This window comes from Theropithecus gelada, chromosome 17 (genome assembly GCF_003255815.1).
Source record: "Theropithecus gelada isolate Dixy chromosome 17, Tgel_1.0, whole genome shotgun sequence".
NCBI lineage: Eukaryota > Metazoa > Chordata > Mammalia > Primates > Cercopithecidae > Theropithecus > Theropithecus gelada.
The window spans coordinates 41820600-41841066 of NC_037685.1; the positions used below are offsets into that span (position 1 = coordinate 41820600).

General features: G+C 43.9%; 2 protein-coding genes across 4 annotated transcripts in view; one reads left to right on the top strand and one right to left on the bottom strand.

The window, feature by feature from the left end:
* Window positions 1-662: 662 nt before the first annotated feature.
* Window positions 663-15889, bottom strand: KDELC1 (KDEL motif containing 1). Of its 2 annotated transcripts, XM_025364019.1 has the most exons (10): window positions 15295-15889; window positions 13136-13341; window positions 9960-10165; window positions 9692-9769; window positions 7610-7782; window positions 7254-7491; window positions 5392-5601; window positions 4216-4305; window positions 2621-2728; window positions 663-896 (listed from the first exon to the last, which is right to left on the bottom strand). In XM_025364019.1, exons 1-10 carry the CDS (start codon window positions 15474-15476, stop codon window positions 879-881), a joined length of 1509 nt encoding a protein of 502 aa, XP_025219804.1. In that variant the 5' UTR covers window positions 15477-15889; the 3' UTR covers window positions 663-878. The 2 variants fall into 2 exon arrangements, with proteins under 2 accessions (XP_025219804.1, XP_025219805.1); XM_025364020.1 differs by lacking the exons at window positions 9692-9769; window positions 9960-10165; window positions 13136-13341; window positions 15295-15889 and adding an exon at window positions 10822-10836.
* A 26-nt stretch (window positions 15890-15915) lies between these two features.
* The window catches only part of BIVM (basic, immunoglobulin-like variable motif containing), a 41050-nt gene continuing 36498 nt past the window's right edge, over window positions 15916-20467 (top strand). The window contains exon 1 of one of the 2 annotated variants that reach the window (XM_025364016.1): window positions 15916-16337. The gene's annotated coding sequence lies outside the window, so the exon portion shown is untranslated. The remainder of the gene's footprint in view (window positions 16338-20467) is intronic. The other variant, XM_025364018.1, reaches the window with a different exon arrangement.

Consider the following 20467-nt stretch of genomic DNA (forward strand, 5'->3'; position numbering starts at 1 on the left):
TGTTACTGCAAGGATGGTGTCGGGCCATTCATGAGGGATCCACCCCTAAGATACGAACACCTCCCACCAGGCCCCACCTCCACCACTGAGAATTACATTTCAACATGAGATTTGGAAGGGACAAACATCAAAACTATATCACTCATTAGATATTTATTCAGTCTTTCTAGTTGCTGTCACTCTATTAGACGTTAGGACTACCCAGAAGAAAGGCCTGGTCTCTAAAATCACGGCACTTAAAATCTAGTAAGGGTAAAATATGTACTGAAGGATGTCTAAGCTGGATGAAGAAGAGAGGGCCAAGACATTCCAGGACAAAGGAAAGGCATGGGCCAGGAAGGTAAGGACACAGGCATCAACAGAACTGGGAGAGGACTCGTTCTTCCAGAGGACTGGATTGACATTAGAAAGTGCTGAGAGATTTGACTAAAGACGCAGGTAGAGGCCATATGATGATTGGCCTTGTATGAACTATTAGCTAGAATTAAGTTTGGCTGAATACCCACAATAATATGGGCTTAAAAGGAGACAGGGGTTCATTGCTTTGTCATCTAAAACCAGTCTGGGCAGGTGGTCTGGGCTGCTGTGCATCAAGGACCCAGATTCCCTCTGTTTTTACTGCTCCCTGTTCCAAACACAGCTAATAATTAGCACAACATAGGCCTTTAAAATAAAGGAGGTTTTATTATAAAATTCTAAAAATGTACTTTAAAGTACAGTCATGGGAATACTGCATAATAAGTAGAAATGTGTCTTCATACTGCAAACAATCACACAGATATTATATTGTCCATGGAATTAACACTTTAAAAAATTCTTCTTTTTAGTTAAGAAGAGTCTTCAGAGCACCATTATTTTAATAGAAGTTATTTTGCATATCAGAGTTCATCTTTGGTCTGCAATTAAGAAGCAAAATATTTAGAGCTATCAAGAAGTCTTACACAAGTGAAGACGACTTACATTCATTTGTTAATTATTTTCCTGTAAAGATGAGAGGGAGCCAAGCTGCCGCTAGAGGCTTTTAGGGCTTGGGACTATTTCCAGAGGCCCAGAGTCAGCTAAGGGTAAAATCACATTGTGTTCCATAGCCTACTGATAAGGAACCCAGACATCCACGGGCTGTACTACTGTAAAGGCCTTGGGTTATGAACAGTAGTGGTGAAAGGTTAGGATAGACAATGAGCGAAAAATAAACAAAGCTACCATTCTGGCCCCTAACTTCTACTAATCAGTGGAAGACACTGGCTGGGTACCTCCTCTCAATCATGTAGATGAAGATAAACAATTGAGCAGAAGTGGAGCAAGGAAGCTGCCTAGTCTCACTTAGAGCCAAAGTGAGAAGTGTTCTGATACCTAATCACAGATTGGTGAGGGGGAACCTTTCCATTTGGCAATTCTTGTTTTGTCATTGGTTTTAACTGATTTTTACGGACCTGGAACACTGATAGAGTTAACAATGATGATGAACTACCTTTGAGGGCCAGTTGGTTAGTGGTAAATGAGTTCTACAAAAAACAAAGACAAAAATAAAACAACCAAAATTCTGATTTGTAGCATGTGCTGATTGTCATGGTGTAAATATTCTTATCAGGCTGATTCCAAACTACCAAAAATTTAACCAATATGCAAAATTCCCGAATATTTATCAACGGGTGAGCTCATATACGCTGGTTCTGTCACATCACTGGGGCCGGCCTCACCTTAATTCCTTTTACACCCCCTTGAGAGGTAGACATAATAATTGCCAAATCTGCCTTCTTGTCTTTGGTTATAATACCACAATTTTGAACTTGTCCATTCAGAAACATAATTATGTTGCTTAAAATGTCAAGTCAGCATATGTTACACATACACATACACATACACACAAACACACATATACACTCTATTTTATGCAATTTACATTCCTTCAAACAGAAATTATAATCAAAGCAACAGTCCCCTGCCACACTATGTCTTTATATACAAACACACACAATCACAATCTGATGATGAGAGATTGGTTTTTGCTTTGCCATAATCCAGCTAGATGATTTTGACCACAATTCCTTTTTGGGCTCAGTTTTGTTAACCATAAAATGAAGGCATTTACTCGATGACTTCTAAGGTCCAATTAACCTTAAAAGTCCAGATGTGAACCTGACTTTCATTTTTATCAATGAGATCCTTAAGTAGTGGTATCAACAGAGATGACTTTCAAATGAAGAATTGGAAAACATCAATAATCGTGGTTACATATTTTTCCTTCTCTAAACTGGGATGATGAACTTTGCCAAACTTATCTCACGAGGAGATGAGGGCATCAGATGATACACATGAAAATATTTTTCAGACTGTAAGCATCCATTCGACTAGGGTGTGAGCTGGATCCTCACATTATAAAAGGCTTCCCTCCACTTTGCCAGGGAGCTACCATGTCTTCTCAATTATCTGCATTGTAGCATCCTTTCTTGAGCACTGCTGTCTTCTATACCTATCTCTCTGGCAGACTGAATTGCTTGGAGACCTCGAGAGGAACTCAAATATTTGCTGCCTGATTGAATGACTATAGGAATAAATGCAAGTTTGGATCAATGTTAGTTTTTATCCTGACACTGGTCATAAGCTCAGTTCTGGTTACCTTTTTCCTGTGGCAAGTACAAGGGAAGAGGTCATCCTCAGTCTGTGGTTGTACCCTTTTCATGCCCTCTCGGATTTGGGGCTCACTCACTTGTAAATTGGCATATTCCTGTTTAAGCAACAACATAAAAGCATTCCTTATACAACACTTTATATCCACCCAATGAGACAGGCTAGAATACATGAAGACTATGATTCATTTAACTTATGTGCGTCAAACTGTGATATGCATAGTCCGTCATATATACTAGTTCTGAACACCAACAGTAGAGCATCTGAGAGGATGAACACTGGCTGCCTATTCCTAACAGATATCTCTTTATTCTATCCTACATTTCCATGACTTTTTTTTTTTTTTTAACCATCTTCTGCCTTACGGTAAAAATAATTTTGCACACAATCTTCCCTAGACTGAGAATGTGAAGACAGAGACTATTCTGCTTTCCTTATCATGGCTTGCACAAGCCTCCATCATCATCTTCATTTATCAGGTGCTTACTCTGAGTAAGGCACTGTGCTAAGTACCTATGCTAAATGAATGAACATTGCCCCATGGATGCTTAGAAATTCACATGGTAAATCCCCTGAGTTTATTCATTTTACACAGTTTATCCTCCAGTTCCCTCCACCAAGGGAAGGTTACAAAATGGGGAGGAGCCAGTACAGGCCAGAAATATACCAACTTTCATCTGTAGCAGAACCTCAGATATGGGGCTCAGTATCTGCAACTGTGAGATAAAAATCTTACTCTAGATCTAGTACTATTATTAGCCAAGAACTTGTTTATTACCCTTTTTTTTTTTTTTAGACAGAATCTCACTCTTGTCACTCAGGCTGGAGTGCAGTAGTGTGATCTTGGCTCACTGCAACTTTCACCTCTTGGTTCAAGTGATTCTCCTGCCTTAGCCTCCCGAGTAGCTGGGATTACAGGTGTGCACCACCATGCTTGGCTAATTTTTGTATTTTTAGTAGAGACGGAGCTTCTCCATGTTGGTCAGGCTGGTTTCAAACTCCTGACCTCAGGTGATCCGCCCGCCTCGGCCTCCCAAAGTGCTGGGATTACAGGTGTGAGCCACTGCACCCGGCCTACTACCACATTTTAAAAAGAGTCCTTTAAATGGTCAGATATGCTTGATTACAATCTCTAAATGCTCGGGTCCATGGATATAATTTCCAAGGGAAGTCATGGCTCATATGGAGTCAGCACAAGAGGCCCAAACACACTTGGCACTGTTTAGACAAAGATATGGTGAGGCAGCAGCAATGTAACACAAAGAGAACATACAAATCTATGCACCATAACTGTGTATGATCAGAGGCCAATTTCTTAGTCAAACATCACATAGTTCTAATATTAATACTTTTCACTTAATATTGTAACATTTTCTATTAGCTAATCTTTGGTTTTCAACTATTTTTATGATTACTTAATATTTGTCTCTGATTTTCATCCACAGAAGTATATATATATACTTCTGATACATATATATATATGTATCTCCCTATAGTAACATATGTTTAGAAATTGTTAAGTAAAATATTATTTGTTTTTAACATGTCTACTTATATGTGATAATTTTCTTGGAAAATACTGACCTGGAAAAGTTTGAAATAATAACAGAATATGTCATCGCCCATGAGATTATTTCTTGCAAATTCTTGTCCTGCTTTTGCTATCTTTTTGGCCTACAGGAAGAACAATGATAAAGTCCTGTAATAGAATCCATTTTTCCCATGCAGGCATCTGCAAACTGCTCTTCAGAGTACGTATACATTGAGGCAATTGTGGGAAATAATATCTTTGGGGGTAGTCTCATGTCGTAAAACAGAACATTTAACAGAGTATGTTTGTTTAAATCGGAGGGAGGTTTCTAAGACTTGAAAGTTTGAGAAGTCATATTGGACATTCTAGAATTAAGCCTCTCTTGGAGAGACAAGGTGTACACCAAGCAAACTAATGACGACTTTGTAAACGCAAGATGAAGCTTAGCACACTGCCTTCACAAATTTCAGCAAACAATTAGCTTAAAGTTTATTGCATTCCATCCCTCTTTATTTATCTATTTATGGCTGCATCTACTTCTGAATCAATCCCTCATTTTAACCTGTAGCCAGTTAGTGACTCCTGCCAGACTGGCCATCTTATAATTTTCACATTGCTAGTGGAGGTAATGCTTGTGGCTCAGAGCAACCCTACTGAAAGAGAAAGTGTAATCAAGGCCACAGTTCAACTTTTTGTTGTTGTTGTTGTTGTTTTTTGAGACAGAGTTTTACTCTTGTTGCCCAGGCTGGAGTGCAATGGTGTGGTCTCAGCTCACTGCAACCTCCGCCTCCCACCCAGGTTCAAGTAATTCTCCTGCCTCAGCCTCCCCAGTAGCTGGGACTACAGACACCCATCACTACGCCTGGCTTATTTTTGTATTTTTAGTAGAGACAGGGTTTTACCATGTTAGCCAGGCTGGTCTCGAACTCCTGACCTCAGGTGATCTGCCTGCCTCAGCCTTCCAAAGTGCTGGGATTACAGGCATGAGCCACCGCAACCCGGTTAGTTTTTTGTTTCACATGCAGAGTGGAGAGTTAATGTAAGATGCAGTGCTCGCTGTGTTCAGCCCAGAGGAACTGCCGTGCCATCCATGAGCAGGCAGCTTCCCATTTACAGGCCAAAGTCTATTACGTGAACATCCTGGATGCTCTCCAGGTACAATACATTTCAAAGGGACCCATGATATTGGGAAACAAGTGGAAATAAGCCTTCAAGGAGACTAACCTTACCTCTTCATCGTGATCTTTTGCCCATTTAAGTTTTTCTAGCAGATCGCTCAGGTTGCTCTTAACTGGAATGTAGTGTTTCCAGGGCTGCAGCTCATTATAAAAATGTTCATAGTAGATGGAGTCCTGCTTCAGGACAACACTGTCACCAACTAGCAAATATGGCAGGCGGTAAGCTGCCACAGTGCCATCGATATTTATTTGATACTTATGCTGCAAAACAATGGTAAAGTCTAAGAACCTCCATTAAATTTCCTTTTCTCCACTCTATTTTCCTTCCCAACCCACACATAAACCTTTGCAATCCTCAGACACAATTTGGCCAGCTTCCATGCTCTGCCTTTGCCATTTAGTAAGCGTCATTATACAACAGGTTGATCTAGAGCTAAATGCTTGATGTGCTCCTAAATTTTACAAAGGAGGATACAAATCTAGTGTTGAAGCAGCCAATAAAATCATACTGTTGTCCTAAGGCTGCAACATAAGGAAGGATAGATTCATTTGTGAGTTTTTGTAATTCTCCTACTACTTTATTGATTGCAAACGTGCCCCTCATGATGGCACATTCTGAGCCATGTTAACCATATTATTTATGTATTTATTTTGAGACTGTCACTCAGGCTGGAGTGTAGTGGCGTGATCTCAGCTCATTGCAACTTCCACCTCCCGGGTTCAAGTGATTCTTGTGCCTCAGCATCCCAAGTTGCTGGGATTATAGGCATGCACCACCACACCCAGCTAATTTTTGTATTTTTAGTAGAGATGGGGTTTCACCATGTTGGCCAGGCTGGTCTCGAACCCTGGACCTCAGGTGATCCGCCCGCCCTAGCCTCCCAAAGTGTTGGGATTACAGGCGTGAGCCATCACGCCTGGCTAACCATGTTTTTTAAACACCCAGACATATGTCTTAAAGAAATTAGCAAGCTGTGGAGCAAGAACACCTATGAATAAAAATATTCATAGAACTGTAGTAATCTTTCATCTTTAGTTGCAGAAAATTCAACAGGTAGGAATAAAGCCAAAGCAGGATGCAGCATCCCTCCACTGAGGAAGGATGACTAGTGTCCTTGCACTTTGGTTATAATCATTTCTTTCAAACATCTTTGGGATATGCATATAGAAAAATACGAACAATTCAACTTCTAACATTCTTTAGGTCAACCTGCCTCAACACAACCTGTCAAAAGAAATCCTGGTCATCTACAGGGCAGACAGAACTCCTTAATCACTTGTCTTCCCACATACAGAAGACAGATGACGACCTTTTCCCCACCTCTCTCCCTACCACGGGGGACTTCAGAAACAGCTCCGCGGTCTAAAGAGCAGGGTGCTGCCCACTGCCTTAAAAAGGGAGTTGTTAGAAAAAGGACTACTCCCCAGGAAACACGGGGAATCCACATTCTAGACACAGAAAGCAAACCCTAATTCCCAGGCAGAACATTTGGATGGGTTTCAAGTCATTCTCCACCACAAGGCCTGATAAGAAACAAATAGTTTCTATCTTCCTTATTCTGTGGTGATAACATGGCTCTGGGGAAAGTATTTGTAAAATGACTTACATGTAAGTATTATTAAAAACATATTTGGAGGTGACATGTGCTTATCTCAAGGGTTAGCTGGAAAAAAATTACAGCTCTATCCAGGCTCCAAACTCCCTTGATGCACATTTAATGTCAAGACTAGCCAGAGAGGGCAGATCCTGGTTGCCAAAACAGTCCCCAGCACCGCCATGCCTCGATATTCACTCAATTTTGTGCGAACTTCTCCCACCTCTTGTAATTTGTAGGCCTCAATTTCCCTTTCCAAAGCACTATGTACAAATACATTAGAAAAACAAAAAAGATTAGCCACTGATTAAGTCATACCTTGAAGAAATCAAAAAATGAAATGTGTTTCACAATGGGACCATACAGGCTTTCATCGTGTTTAAAGAAGAAAAAGTTGGTGAAAGCAGCATCTATGAGTTCTGGGTGTTTTCTACTGAGTTTAACCAGCTCAAGTCTCTCTTTGCGGCTGTCTCGCCCTCTCCAGACGGCAGTGGAATTTTTGCTTTCCCAGGGAGGACCCGTGTTAGCTTGCACGGACATCATATCCAGACTTACCCTAGAAAACAAAGTGCAACAGATTTTCCTCCCAAATCATCATGTCACAAAGGTTGTTGAAAAGAACTCACCAAAGAAAGAAAACCAAGGCTTTGGGCCAACCCTGACTTCTCTCTCACCGGCCCATGGTTTCCAGAACAGAATCAGTCAAGTCGTAGGTAGGCATCACGATATCCTTGGAATCTGTGGAGCCACACCAGGAAAAGATCGGATGGATGTTTGCATTGGATTTCTTTTTTTCCAAAGGCCAGTCTCCCAAATTAACAAAGAACTCCATATCTGGCATCTTCACCTAGAAAAAACAAAACAAGAAGCTTATTCACATTTCCTGCATTGGATAATACATTGTATTTATCAATTTAAATTTGAAATTGCATTAATGAAAGGCCAATGTTACATGTTTTAGGTAATGATAATTACCTTGGTTTGAATAGTGGGCAATTTTTCAGAATATGGTCACATGTATAAGCATTCTACGCTCCCTACGAAAGGGATGAAATGGCAAAAGTAATCTCTGTTCTAATACTGCGAACAGCCTCTAAGATGATCAAAGAGAAGGAGAATTATTGGAAAATAATTTAAAAATTAGCACTTGGGACTCTAACCCTAGTTTCTTGCTAGTGAGCTAATGGTTCCATTTTAAAAAACATACACCAGGTAGGTGGTGGGACCAGGATTTGAACTCAGGAAGCCCAACACCAACAGCAACATAGTAAGTTTCAAGCTATGCTTCCTTCCTTTACTGGCAAATGGCATAAATATGTAAAGAGGATCTGTTTTATCTAGTCACAGAAAATGTTTAGCGTATTTACAAAACAACAGATGTATATTTTTAAGGCCAGACCAGCACTGATCAGTCTGAGAAGCATCTTGAGAAACTGAAGTCCTGAAGAACATTCTCATTTTCCCATAGATTGACACAGAGGAGCAAGAGAAGTATGACAGTACTCCGATGTCTTAGTTTAAAGGAGGTTTAATATTGATGCTATATAACTACCTACATTCAGAATTAACAGACTGTAAGTGCTTTGAAATCTCGAAAAGAAAGGCATTATGATTTTCCATGAGTAGTTTAATCAAGAAATACATGCAAATTATTCAATAAATAAATATTATAATGGATTATAAATAAATACACATTTGGTAAAAACGTCGGTAGAGTCTTTCACATCCACTATTTTGACATTACTTTCAAACCATTCCACTAGAACCCGACAAAAGCCCATTATTCCAAGGAATGGGATTCAGTACAAGGCAAGTCATCTTTGGACTCAAAGTTAGTTTAGTACCAAAATAATTTTATGATAAGGCATTTTTCTTTCCTCTATAAACTATTGTGTCCCTGCAAAAGATATGCTGAAGTCTTAAACCCCAGTGTCTCAGACTGACCTTATTTGGAAATAGGGTTGTTGCAGATATTAGTTAGGATGAGGTCATACTGGAGTAGGCTGGGCCATTAATCCACTATGCTGTGTCCTTATAAGAAGAAGAGACCCAGAGACATGAGGGGAGAAGCCCACGTGATGACAGAGGCAGAGATGGGAGGATGCAGCTGCAATCCAGGGAACACCAAAGATGGAGGGTCACTGCCAGGAGCCAGGAAGGGGCAGGAAAGGAAAGGATCATCTCAGAGGGAACTGACCCTCCTGACACTTTAGTTTTTTTTTTTGAGACAGGATCTCACTCTGTCACCCAGGCCTTGGGAGTGCAGTGGTGTGATCTCAGCTCATGCAGCCTCGACCTCCTAGGTTCAAGCAATCCTCCTGCCTCAGCTCCCCATTAGCTGAAACTACTACAGGCTAATTTTTGTATTTTTTTGTAGAGACAGGGTTTCCCATGTTGCCCAGCCCGGTCTCGAGCTCCTGGGCTCAAGCGATTCACCCGCTTCGGCCTCCTAAAGTGCTAGGATTACAGGAGTGAGCCATGGCACCTGGCTGACACTTTGATTTTGGACATCTGGCCTCCATAACTGCGAGAGAATATATTTCTTTTATTTTAAGCCTTTCAGTTTGTAGCACTTTGTTACGGCAGTCCTAGGAAACAAACGCAGATACTGAAATAACAGAAAGCTTCACAACAGTATTATCATGAGGCTCCAGAAGAGAATACGCTGATAGTGTTAGAATTTGTATTTTGAAAAATTATCCTGTAAAATCTGGGCTTAAATGATCTATTACAGCTAAGAGAAAACATGTACTTACCTTTCTAGTCAAAGAAAGTAGTATGGCATCCATGAAAATTCTAAAACCTACATGTTCACCGTGAGTCTTGATATAAACCTAAAAGAGAATTTACCATTTATTATGTTAGTCTAAAAACACTGGCAGATTTCACTGAGGAAAAGCTTGTCACAATGCTCATTCGAATGATGTTTATAACATGATTTAGCTAATTGTAGCCAAATGTTCAAAACAAGCAAAAAAAAAAAATCACTAAAACAAACAAGCAAACCTGAATCGCGTGTTGTACCTTGTTATCCTTTAAGGTGTAGTGACACAGGCTCTGCCTCTGTCCAAATCTTTTTGGGATTTCTACTGCAATCTTTTCTGGATCCACAGTAGGGAAATGTGCCAAATCTCTCTGAATCTGAGCAATGGTTTCAGGGCAGTTCATCTCCTGTAGCCAGGCTGCACTATCTTGCAACGGACAGTCACAATTCTCATGGTAAACCGGCCCTATTTACATAAGAATAACAAAGCACAACAGTGATAATTTCACTCAGCATTTGAAACTTGTAATAAGTATCTATAATGTGGCTTCATAAGTTTTGCCTAGTTACATAGGAAGAGCATTTTCATTGAAAACACATTTTAAGAGAATTACAGGCCAGCGAGGTGGGCTCATGTCTGTAATCCCAGCACTTTGGGAGGCTAAGGCAGGAGGACAGCCTGAGCCCAGGAGTTCGGGACCAGCCTGGGCAACACAGGGAGACCCTGTCTCTACAAAAAATAAAAAATTAGCTGGGTGTGGTGGCATGCACCTGTGGTTTCAGCTACTTGGGAGGTTGAGGTGGGAGGATCACTTGAGCCCAGGAGGTTGAAGCTGCAGTGAGCCATGTTTTACCACTCCACCCTGGGCAAGACAGTGAGACCCTGTTTCAAAGAAAAGAAAAAAGTAATACATTTTTACTATATTGGGGCATTGCAGGTCAGTCAGTCTTCTCCTCCGACAGCTCTTCACAGTGAAGTTTTGTGATATATTCATAATAAGGTCTACTTTGCATGAGTTCAAAAGAAAGCAAATAGAGGCCGGGTGCAGTGGCTCACGTCTGTAATACCAGCACTTTGGGAGGCCGAGGTGTGTGGATGACTTGAGGTCAGGAGTTTGAGACCAGCCTGGCCAACATGTTGAAACCCCATCTCTACTAAAAATACAAAAAAGTTTAGCTGGGTATGGTGGTGTGTGCCTGAAATCTCAGCTACTCGGGAGGTTAAGGCATGACAACAGCTTGAACCTGGGAGGTGAATGTTGCAGTGAGTGGAGACTGCGCCACTGCACTGCAGCCTGGGTAACAGAGCGAGACTCTGTTTCAAAAAACAAAAGAAAGCCAACAGGTACTTAGTTTATGTCTATGGTATATATTACAGCTCATTATTCCTTATGTTTTATAGACTGAAGAATAACCAAATACTGGTAAAAGGGTATCAGAGGGGCATACCTATTTTAATGAAAGACAGAAGTGATATGATTTAATATTTTGATGGTCTGTTATACAAACAGGTTCTTAAAGTGTCTAAGGTACTTTTCTCAATAAGTAAATCATCAATAACAACGAAAATAAACAAGGAACTGCTATTCTGTTTTTGTTGTTGTTGTTGTTGTTTTTAAGGAATTATTAAGAAGCAAAAGTAGGTTGGGTGCCCTGGCTCACGCTTGTAATCCCAGCACGTTGGGAGGCCGAGGCGGGCGGATCATGAGGTCAGGAGATTGAGACCATACTGGCCAACATAGTGAAACCCCGCCTCTAATAAAAATATAAAAATTAGCCAGGTGGTATGGCGCGTGCCTGTGGTCCCAGCTATTTGGGAGGCTGAGGCAGGAGAATCGCTTGAACCCAGGAGGCAGAGCTTGCAGTGAGCCAAGATTGCGCCACCGCACTCCAGGCTGGCGACAGAGCGAGACACTGTCTCAAAAAAAAAAAAAAAAAAAAAAAAGAAGCAAAAGTAGCTGGGTACAGTGGCTCACGCCTGTAATCCTAGCACTTTGGGAGACCGAGGTGGGCAGATCACTTGAGCTCTAGGGTTCGGGACCGGCTTGAGCAACATGGTGAAACCTTGTTTCTACAAAAAACACAAAAATTAGTGGGGCATGGTGGTGAGTGCCTCTAGTCCCAGCTACTCATGTGGCTGAGGTGGGAGGATTGCTTGAATCCAGGAGGTTGAGGCTGCAGTAAGCAGTGATTGCACCACTGCACTCCAGCCTGGGCAGCAGAGCGAGTCCCTGTCTCAACAGCAACAGCAACAAAAAGAAGCAAAAGTAATTCTCAAAACAGTCCACTTCACTAATTTTATAACAAGTTAATTACAATCTGCATTGAGGTTTTACTGTTATTCCTTTTTATAATTGTCAGATCCCACCTAACCCAGGCAGTGGCTGACAATGGAATATCTTTTTAAGGTTTAGTGGGTGATACTATACCAGGCGGTACTGGCGGAATGTAGGAAACGAGCCTAGACACTCTTAAAAAGTGTTTACCTTTTCTTACTTCTCTGCAGAGTTTACAAAAATTAAAAAAAAAAGTTTACTTTTCTTGCAGTTGTTAAGGGGGGCAAGATTTCTGCCCTTGTATATACACTGCTTTCCTACTGTTTTGTGGTACTGTCGCCTGTAAGAGGGAAGGAGATGGCTCTAGGTAACAAAACTGTATTCTCATCCTATATAAGAAACATCAGAATAGCCAGGCACAGTGGCTCATGCCTGTAATCCCAGCACTTTGGGAGGCCGAGGCAGGCAGATCATGAGGTCAAGAGATGAGACCATTCTGGCCAACATGGTGAAATCCTGTCTCTACTAAAAATACAAAAATTAGCTGGGCATGGTGGTGCGTGCCTGTAGTCCCAGCTACTTGAGAGGCTGAGGCAGGATAATCACTTGAACAAAGAAGGTGGAGCTTGCAGTGAGCCAAGATTGCGCCATTGCACTACAGTCTGGCGACAGAGCAAGACTCCGTCTCAAAAAAAACAAAAAAAAAAAGTCAGAGAATTTCTCTGGGAAAATGGCATTGGAACAATACAAAAAACAACCACCAGTGCCCCCCTTCTCTTTCAAGCTATCTCCCTTTCTGAAGTGATCTACCAAATTTCAATAACATTTATCAGTTACTTAAGTCATATATTTCCAATTAAGAAAGTATCATATATGATGATGCACACAGCTTGATTATTCTTGCTAATGTATGTCTTCACGGAGTAAATTCTCTACTAATATGTTCCTTGCTCTTAAGCAAATCAGAATTTCCATTCAAATCTTGTCTTTTACCAGGACTCATAACTTAGCTTTCAAGTAGAAAGCCTTTATTTTTTTTCTTTCAGTAAAAAAAAAAAAAGTATATATATATATATATCATGCCAAGTTGTTTTTGTTGATGCAATAACATATATTATTTTATTCAAATACTGCTGGTATAAAATTATATTCCAAATTACCTTTTAAAATATATGGGGATTTGGCCACATGCTGACCTTGGAATTTAACTTCTACCTTCAGATTTTTGTAGCTTGCATACATTCTGTATCTTACTATGAAGGACCCATCTTTTCGGTCTAAAACTTGGACTCCTACTCTAGTGAATTGCTCCTCTGGTGCTGAGACTTTCACCTGGAAGACCTTTTCGCCTGGAGAAGATGTGAATCTGTGATGAAAAGGCGATGGGGAAAATAAACAGATTATTTTAATGAACAAACACACAAAGATTATGCTCTTCAGTCTGGAAAGTTGATTATTCTCCTCCACATTCTTCCTCTAACATATAATTGCTTCTTTTTATCTTACGCTTTTAGTACCAGAATGAATATGATGGATCAAAGATTTAAAAAAAATGAGGATGACAGTGGCCAAGATAACATGAAACAGTTTCATTAAACAATCACAATGGAATATGTTAAGACTACTAGTCTATATAAGCATAGAACATACTCATGCATTCCATATAGAAAAATATTCTTACCAACTTATTTATTTCATGCCATCACATCTGGATATTTGTGATCAAACGGTGGTCCCAAAGATAATGATCTTATTTTGAAAAATCTCTGCCAATGAATCTTTACAATATCAGTATTATAAATCACGCTCAGGCCTGGCACTGTGGCCCATGCCTACTATCCCAGCACTTTGGGAGTCCAAGGCGGGGAGACTGCTTGAGGCCAGCAGTTCGAGATTAGCCTGGGCAACAAGGTGAGATCCTGTCTCTACAAATAATAATAATAATGATAATAATAATAAAATAAATAGCCAGGCGAGGTGGCACGCGCCTGTAGTCCCAGCTACTAGGGAGGCTGAGGTGGGAGGGTAGCTTCAGCCTGGGAGGTTGAGGATACAGTAAGCTGTGATTGCACCACTGCACTCCAGACTGGGCTAGGAAGTGAAACCCTGTGTTAAAAAAACAAAAATCACGCTCAGCCATGGGCAAAAGCAAAGTAGTAGGTAGTGTATCATCTTTTGCCAAATAACAAAATTTACAACCTGTCTTTCACTTGACAACCTTTTATTCCAGTATTTTTTTCTGTACGAAATACACATGGTCAGCATCCACCAATAATAAAGACAATCATTTCAGAAGTATATGAATCATAAAAATAACTTTTAAGGCCGGGCGCGGTGGCTCAAGCCTGTAATCCCAGCACTTTGGGAGGCCGAGACGGGTGGATCACGAGGTCAGGAGATCGAGACCATCCTGGCTAATACGGTGAAACCCCGTCTCTACTAAAAATACAAAAAACTAGCCGGGCGAGGTGGCGGGCGCCTGTAGTCCCAGCTACTCGGGAGGCTGAGGCAGGAGAATGGCGTAAACCCGGGAGGCGGAGCTTGCAGTGAGCTGAGATCCGGCCACTGCACTCCAGTCTGGGCGACAGAGCGAGACTCCATCTCAAAAAAAAAAAAAAATAACTTTTAAGTATGATGTTAAAGTATTAAATTCATTGGAACAAAATATTTGTTACAATCATATAGGAGATTAATACTTCGATACTTTCCTTCTGAACTCTAAAGTTTCAAATAGTACTTCATTTTTCTTTTTCAGTTTCAAAACATGCTTACCTGCAGATGTCTCCTTGAAAATTGAGAGCCGCACCAGAGAAAGATGAAGCCCATCAAGTCTCTAACAGCTAGGTTTAAATCCCTTATAACGGCTTATGCGAAAAGTAGTTAGAAACAGTATTTCCAGCAAAGTGGAGGGACTTTGTCTTGCCCTGATAATGTGGGAATCCGAATCAAAATTGCTAGGAGATTATTTTATATGTTATATACAATACATTATATTGCATATATTATAATTCGGAACAATTTCTACAGCTACAGAGAAAAATTGGTACCCGAATATCCTGGAATTTAAACTGCTGTGGAGAAACGAGTTCTTGGAAAGATCAAAATTGCTAGGAGATTATTTTATATGTTATATACAACACATTATATTGCATATATTATAATTCGGAACAATTTCTACAGCTACAGAGAAAAATTGGTACCCAAATATCCTGGAATTTAAACTGTTGTGGAGAAACGAGTTCTTGGAAAGAAAAAACTTAAAGGGAGAAACAGATTTAACCGCCATCCAAAATAGGTAAGGAGCCGTTTCTCGACTTACTTATTCCCTGATGTATCCACTGCCTGAATATAGAAATAGCGGGCGGGAAGGACGACGTCTGCTTTTAGCCCGGGTCCCCATATTTCGCTCTTCTCCGGGCTCAGCTGCCTTTCTCCGCCGGTCTCGGCGAGTGCTGGAACCGTCGCCAGAAAGAAGCAATAAAGTAGCAAAATGCTAAACATTTACAAGACGGACTCTCGAAATGATCCACGGATAAATGAAGAAGTGTAAGAGGTGGACAGAAGCAGCCGAGGCTTCGGCAGGGGCACGCCGGCCGATCGCAGCAGCCAACGCGACTGCAAAGGGTGCCGCCCGGCGTGCAGGGCAGGCGCGCGGGTCTCCGCGGCCCCAGGACAATCAAAGCCCGTGCCCCGCTGCGCCCAGGTGAGGGTCCCCTGCCGTTCTGCTGTTCCGGCCGAGAACCGCGCTGTTCCTCTCTTTCAGGACAATGATGAACTTGAGTTGCTCCTGCCACTGGAGCATCTTTTGGGAGCGAATCCGTCTCAGGTTCCAGCCAAGGTGTAGGGCGAGGGGATTGGCCCGTGCGTCGAGCCAAACTCAGTAAGGCCTTCTCCAAGTGGATGGAGGGGTGGACACGCGTCCCGGCGCCCCGGGCTCCCTGGGATATGTAGTTCGCGACAGGACGAGCGGAAATACTGCCAGGTTTTTACCACCTCTCGCCCATTTATTTACTTTTCGGTCACCGCTTTCGGGGGACAGATAAACACCACAGATGCCCATCAAAGGGGTGCACGGGTCTGGAGGCGCAGCTCAGGTTTTTGCGTTGGTCACCCTGCCCTCCGCACGTGCAGAGGGCAGGCATAAAGCACCTTGAAAGGAAGGTGCTGTCAATGCTATCCGACGACCTGTCGCCGGGCACCGCAGTCCAGAGCGCTGTCCTCGCGCGCTCCGATGGGACGAGGGACGCCGGCCCCAGGGTAACCGGAGGCGCCTCGCGGGCCGCGCGCTGGATGCTGTGATCCAGGTCCGGAGCCGGGTTCCGCCGCGGCCGCAGCGACCCGACCCCACCGGACAGGCCAGAGGTACCCCGGGGCGGGGGGCAGGGGCCGAGGTGGCGGCCAGCTTTGCGCCCTGAGCGCCTGGCCCTCCGCTGGGCACCTTGGCGCCGCCGGCCCGGCCTGCTGCCACTCTACGCGCAGCCATCTGGGCATTCAAAATTTTTATTTAATTCTATACCAGCCTGGGCTGACAGGGGTCATCGCCTCTCCAGAGCCCCGTGGCGTCCAGATGGAGGCCACTGCATGGGTGCCCGCCCTCCCGGGAAGGAGTAGGGGGAAAAGCTGGGTCGCAGGGGGAAGAGAAGGACCAGGGAGAGAAAGGCCTAGCCCTCTGGTGAACAAAGCTCGATTGGGAGGTGTCCATCTGGATACCGGTGACCCCTGTGCTGCCGTCGGTCTCCACGCCACGCTGGGCAGGGTCCGGGAACCAGCGCGCGGCGGCTGTCGCCTTCCCCTGCATGCCCGCACCCGGGCCTGGGCCGCCGCCAGGAGTCACGGGCGCACCGCCCTGGTCAGCTCGGGAGTCGGACCCGGAGCCGCCTCCTCTGCCTACCTCCCTCTTGCCAGCTGCCCCGAAAACCCAGAAGGGCCGGTGGCTCCGCGCCAAGGCGGGCCTGGTCGGGCGCCAGGGCGGGGGGTTTCTTTCGTATTTTCTTTTGTGCAATTGTCATTATTAATGATATCGACTCGTTTACTCAAACACTCGAATCGGAACTCCAGCTCTTAGCCCAGATGCAGCAATTGCCCGCGGGCCCCCTTTAACACCGACAGCGTCCCTGGGCCCGGCGCAAGCATGTTCGAGGCGGTCACCCCCGGGCCTCGGCGCGCTCCCCCTGGTGGAGTGCCTCGTCTTCCGGCCGGTGAGGGAAGGTGGAGGCGGGAGTAGGGGCGAGGAGGCCTCGGCGGCCCTTGGGCGGTGCGGACCGGGGACTCGCGGTCCCCGCGACTCGCGCTGAGGCGCGGGCTGGGGTGGCAGCGGGCAGGGGGCGCAGCAGCGCTCCTTCCTCTCCGCCCGCGTCTCCTCGGCGCGCACTGGTTCTGCGCGGTCGGGGCTTGGCCTGCGCGACTGTCTCCTCAGTCCTGGCGGACTCCGAGCTGGCCGAGCCACAAGCTTGTCAGAGGACGGTGGTGGGAACGCTCCCGGCCTCCCCAGGAGCGCGAGCTGGAGGCTGGCGCCAGGCGCGGAGGACTCCCGGTATCTTTTCACAGGCGGGCGCCTCGGCTCTGGGGACCCGCAGGTCTGAAGGGGAGGAAGTGGCCTGGAGGGCGCGGGAGGACACTGGGTGGGAAGGGTGGCATCAGCTCAGCTGGGGGCTGTGCGCCTCTGGTCTCGCCTTCCGGCACATATTCGACCTTTACGAGGTCACCGGAGTGCCCCTGCTCCTCAGTTGTCTTCTATACAGAATATGGATCAGGGTATTTTGTCATATGAAAAGGCTTTACTGAAGAGGGTTTTAGAGATGTTTGGTTCTCTCATAAACTTGATACTTGAGAATATAGACAGAATATAACCAGAAAAGTCTATAACCTAGGCGATGAAGATTGGCTTTACAAATGGACGTTTATTTTACAGAACACTTCTTTCAGTGACTTTGAACAATCGTGACTCTGGCGGTGCTTTTAACGCTTGCCATTTTATAAATTTTTGCTTTGGATACAAGCAAAACATATTTCTATTGCTTATGACGTGATTTTATGTGTAAGCTATTAGTTGAGCCTGAGGTCCTGCAGTAATTCTTAGTAGTAAATCTTTCTTTTTGTTTTTTGAGACGGAGTTTTGCTCTTATCTCCCAGGCTGGAATGCAATGGCACAATCTCAGCCCACTGCAACCTCCGCCTCTCGCGTTCAAGCGATTCTCTAGCCTTGCCTCCTGAGTAGCTGGGCCTACAGGCATGCGCCACCACGGGCGGCTAATTTTGTATTTTTTTTTTTTTCCAGTAGAAACGGGTCTCACCATGTTGGCCAGGCTGGCCTCAAACTCCTGAACTCAGATGATCCACCCGCCTCAGCCTCCCAAAGTGCTGGGATTACAGGCATGAGCTACCGTGCCGGCTTAGTAGTAAATCTTTTTTTTTTTTTTATTTTTTGAGACGGAGTCTTGCTCTGTCACCCAGGCTGGAGTGCTGTGGCCGGATCTCAGCTCACTGCAAGCTCCGCCTCCCGGGTTCCCGCCATTCTCCTGCCTCAGCCTCCGGAGTAGCTGGGACTACAGGCGCCCGCCACCTCGCCCGGCTAGTTTTTTTGTATTTTTTAGTAGAGACGGGGTTTCACCGTGTTCGCCAGGATGGTCTCGATCTCCTGACCTCGTGATCCGCCCGTCTCGGCCTCCCAAAGTGCTGGGATTACAGGCTTGAGCCACCGCGCCCGGCTTAGTAGTAAATCTTAATATAGCAACACCTCACTTGCCTGGAAGAGGGAACCTCAATCAATCAAAATGAGGGCCTACAGGAATGCCTGACATGATGCAAACACTTAAAAGTTATCTGTTGAATGAGACGTCTACAAATGCTAGGCCCTGGGGATACAATAATCTGGAAAACCAGACTTGCAGGATGCAGACGTTGATCATATAAACAGATACGCACAGAATTAAGTGTAAAATTGCCACCTGGTAAGACCTGTGCGAGGAAGGTACTGGAGTCTCTACCCGGTGACCTGGCCTAGTTTGAGAAGCCAAGAAAGTTTCCCCTAGAAAGTGACATTTCAGCTGACATTGGAAAGATGAATGGGAATTAACTAAGTAAGGGAGATAGTATTGGGAGAACCAAAAAGTAATGTGGAGCTTGGGGGGTGGGGGAAGGAAATGAGATGGAGCTAACCAGATAAATCTAGGGACCATCAGGAGTTGGCCTTTTGTTCTAAGAGCAGAGGCTTTCAGGCAGAGGAGTTCTGTGATCATATATATGTAGCAAACTTTATTTTCTAATATCTCTGCACAGGTCAGGTTAGAAGTGTCAACTCACTGGGAATGGTTTATAAATAGAGAAACAAAAGGAGTTACAAGATGAGTCAAAACAGTGACAGCTCAGTTTATTAAGTGGAGGGACAAACTGCCTCTCTATATCTCAGTATTGTCTATAATGATTCTGTTATTAGTATTATCAGTAATAAATTGTGCTTAGTGTACTTTAAGAAAGCTAGAATCTGAGCAAAGTACTGAGGATGCAATAATAGAAGCCCCCTTCGCCTCTTCGGGCTCTCACTGTAGTGAGAAAATAGACGTGAGACAGTGTGGAAAGAAAGTAAACACTAGCAGTGTTTGGGTCGTGGGATTTGGGTAATTTCCATTTTCCTGTAATATATTTTGGTACTTTGCATTTTTTTGTAATGTTTTGCTTATAAAATCTATGAATATTACATTTTCAAAGAGAAATTTACATAAATATAGTTTCCAGTGAGAATGTTTCATGCCCTTGGATTTTAGTGACAGTCAATATAAAATGCATCCTTATGTTGATGATCTTCATTTTTTTTGGCTAAAACTTCGACCAAAGAGATCATCTTGTTCAGTGACTATTATTTAAAAAGAGATCATCTTGTTCAGTGACTATTATTTAAAAGCAAACAAACCAAAAACACAAATAAAACCAGACTGTTACTTTTTTCTCTTTCTTCCCTTTTTTTTTTTTTTTTTTTTGAGACAGAGTCTTGCTTAGTTGCCCAGGCTGGAGTGCAGTGGTGTGATCATAGCTCACTGTGCAGCCTGAAACTCCTGGCCTCAAGCGATTGTTTCGCCTCAGCCTCCCAAAGCACAGATATTACAGGTATGAGCCACTGTGCCTGGCCCACACTGTTACAATTTATATTAATTGAGTGCTGTGTTCTATCTTTAGCTTCCAGGAAGCTCACCCCCAACTTTTGTGCTTAAATGCAGCCATTTCCCTTTGCCTGTGTTTTTGATAAGAATTCTCCATGGGCCGGGCGCGGTGGCTCAAGCCTGTAATCCCAGCACTTTGGGAGGCCGAGACGGGCGGATCACGAGGTCAGGAGATCGAGACCATCCTGGCTAACACGGTGAAACCCCGTCTCTATTAAGAAATACAAAAAACTAGCCGGGCGAGGTGGCGGGCGCCTGTAGTCCCAGCTACTCGGGAGGCTGAGGCCGGAGAATGGCGTGAACCCGGGAGGCGGAGCTTGCAGTGAGCTGAGATCC

Bases quoted from the DNA above. Each gene is read 5' to 3' on its own strand.
- KDELC1 (XM_025364019.1), bottom strand. From the start codon at position 15,476: ATGTTTAGCATTTTGCTACTTTATTGCTTCTTTCTGGCGACGGTTCCA. The intron at 7,492-7,609 runs GTGAGAGAGAAG...TTTGTTTTCTAG, and splicing joins GTTCTGGAAACCATGGGCCG to GGTAAGTCTGGATATGATGT. The intron at 5,602-7,253 runs GTATGACTTAAT...ATTGTTTTGCAG, and splicing joins CATTTTTTGATTTCTTCAAG to CATAAGTATCAAATAAATAT.